Source organism: Limulus polyphemus, unplaced genomic scaffold (genome assembly GCF_000517525.1).
Source record: "Limulus polyphemus unplaced genomic scaffold, Limulus_polyphemus-2.1.2 Scaffold9482, whole genome shotgun sequence".
NCBI classification, from domain to species: domain Eukaryota; kingdom Metazoa; phylum Arthropoda; class Merostomata; order Xiphosura; family Limulidae; genus Limulus; species Limulus polyphemus.
The window spans coordinates 8,841-11,500 of record NW_013675092.1 but is presented as its reverse complement, the minus strand read 5'-3'; the positions used below and the strand labels follow the sequence as shown (position 1 = coordinate 11,500).

At 34.1% G+C, this 2,660-nt stretch overlaps 2 protein-coding genes across 2 annotated transcripts in view; both read right to left on the bottom strand.

The window, feature by feature from the left end:
* Positions 1–2,403, bottom strand: part of LOC106475941 (cadherin-86C-like) — a 9,209-nt gene extending 6,806 nt beyond the window's left edge. The window contains exons 1-2 of the mRNA XM_013936617.2: positions 2,200–2,403; positions 1,577–1,647 (exon numbers count right to left, since the gene is read on the bottom strand). Coding sequence (XP_013792071.2) covers positions 1,577–1,647; positions 2,200–2,298 — 170 coding nt within the window. The 5' untranslated portion in view covers positions 2,299–2,403. The remainder of the gene's footprint in view (positions 1–1,576; positions 1,648–2,199) is intronic.
* Positions 2,404–2,446: 43 nt separating this feature from the next.
* LOC111083428 (cadherin-86C-like) overlaps positions 2,447–2,660 on the bottom strand; it is a gene marked incomplete at its 5' end in the record, with an annotated part of 8,754 nt that continues 8,540 nt past the window's right edge. Inside the window, one exon of the mRNA XM_022379938.1 lies at positions 2,447–2,545. Coding sequence (XP_022235646.1) covers positions 2,447–2,545 — 99 coding nt within the window. The remainder of the gene's footprint in view (positions 2,546–2,660) is intronic.

Genomic DNA, 2,660 nt, shown 5'->3' with positions numbered 1-2,660 from the left:
ACAGTATTGTGGAAATGGTAAGTTAGGGTTTCACAGCTGTACATTACTGTGGAAATGGTAAGTTAGGGTTTCACAGCTGTACATTACTGTGGAAATGGTAAGTTAGGGTTTCACAACTGTAGGAAATGGTAAGTTAGGGTTTCACAGCTGTGCACTACTGTGGAAATGGTAAGTTAGGGTTTCACAGCTATATACTACTGTGGAAATGGTAAGTTAGGGTTCACAGCTGTATACTACTGTGGAAATGGTAAGTTAGGGTTTCACAGCTGTACACTACTGTGAAAATGGTAAGTTAGGGTTTCACAGCTGTACACTACTGTGGAAATGGTAAGTTGTGATGCCATGGAAGTTTGCCAAGGATGGAAGAAAAAAGGGGAAATAACGATTGTGACTAACAAAAAAGTATTTGCTAATGCTACGAAATCTTATTCCGAGTATATTTATTTTTTTATTAACTGTTCGTTCGTGGGTCGCTGTATGGTGATTGGATTCTGCAGTGTCATGTGGTCACGAATGTTGGAATAATGATAGTAAAAAATAAATTGAAACATCTGAATGAAAAACTTTTCCATTATATTTTTTTCGACGCTTCGAGCAGACGCCCCTCGTTACACAGTTTTTAGTACCTCATAAATGGCGTCTGCTCGAAACGTCGCACAAAGTAAATTGAAAAAGTTTTCATTCATGCGCGTCAATTTATTATTTCTTATCATTTATCCAAGTTTTTCTTCTTACCTTTTGCGGAATAACACTCATCCATGAACGTTGGGATGACAGCTTAAGGACTTGTGTCATGATATTTAAAATGACAGGCTAGGGTATTATAGTCATGAGTTTTGGGATGAAAGATAATGGAATTATTTAAGTTTTCACTTAAAATATCCATAAAGTTTAAGTGCTTATAAACTAACATGGACCCTTCTATTTCAGATTTAGAAACCAAACTATCAAATCAATTATTAGGTAAAAAGGGGGTAGTTCAAACTAACAAATCAATTATCAGGTAAAAAGGGGGTAGTTTTGTGCTACATCGGGCTATCTGCTGGGTTCACCAAGGAGTATCGAACCCCTGATTTTAACATTGTAAATCCGAAGACTTACCGCTGTCCCACCGGGGTAATAGCTTCAAAATCTCGGTAAACATTTTGACTAATATATATATATATGTATGTGTGTGTGTGTGTGTGTGTGTGTGTATAAACCTGTTACTTCAGAGTTCATGACCACATGTCCCTAAATTCTGATTTCAAATTTAATGACCGCTTGATGTTGCAGAATCTAATCACACACGTATGTATATAATAAGACAAAAAATATTTATATAATAACTAATTAAAAAAAAACATTAATTTATTTCTTAGGGGAAGAATCATTAAAAAAGCTGAAAGTTTGAATGTATATGTAAACACGATAGCAAGCATGCAATCTCATTTCAAAGTATTCCATATTCTTCTTTAACGTTAGAAAACTTTAATTTGTTTCAAAGTCGTCTCAGATTTTTCACGCCATTCTGTGATTTACAACAATATTTTACCCACATACTAAGAATCTTTTAATCTCTCTAACTTTAACTTACTTTTGGGCAATAGGTCCGTTGATTGACGTGTACCGAACTTTTCCAAAATCTCCAGTATCTTTATCAGTAGCCTGAAGAGAGTAACAATTATATTTAAATCAATAAAATGATACACCTACTAATACCAAGCGAATATTCGCCGAGATTTACTTATGTAGAACTTGGGATAGCTCTAACATACAACAATGTCTCTTTATACCAAGCGAATATTTTATTTACTATATGTGGTTTGATTGAATTATTATAGTAATTGCTGGTGAAAATTCTGTATATAGACATACTCTATATATAGACATATCTAAGATACAGCTTATTAAATTATTATAGTAAAGGCTGGTGAACATTCTCCACTCTATAGATAGGCATGCGTAAGATACTGATTATTGAACTATTATAGTAATGGCTAGTGAAGGTTCCATATTGTATGTATATGACATACCTAAAATTAGATTTGGTTGCTTAACGGAGGACAAAAATTATTTCATGATGCTTTGGGCGAAACTTCTTTCGTTTTCCATTAACAAAGAAAAAGAAATGAATTATTACATATGTCCTTTTATAGAAATAATTTGTAGGAAAAACATGGTCTAGCGAAATATGGCTAATCTTTATGGCTAACTTACCTCAATCTTTGTAATAAACGTGCCAGGCTCAGCATTTTCAGAAACTGAGGCTTCATAACGAAGTTTTTTAAACTGAGGGATGTTGTCGTTCGCATCCATAATCTTCACTCTGACCTCTGATGTAGCTGACAAAGGACTGACAGCTTGAGTTTCACGAACCACAATCTAGAGTTGTCACAACAACACTAAAGTTTTTATATTGAAAGAGATGTTTTTGTCGTGCTACAGGTAATATTGTCTACATACTTCAAGTGGCATATTCTAAAACTGGATATGTTTTGTGCCTAAGAACTTTATTGCTTATAAAGTGATGTCTCCAAAGACGTCGCCAGAAATGATGGCTTGTCTACACAGACATCGTCAAAGAACATAATGTATAATAATTGAGCAAATTAATGTTTACTGAAAACATTATACACAGAAGGAATGTCTCAATTACAAACCGTTTCCTTTTCAGGTTC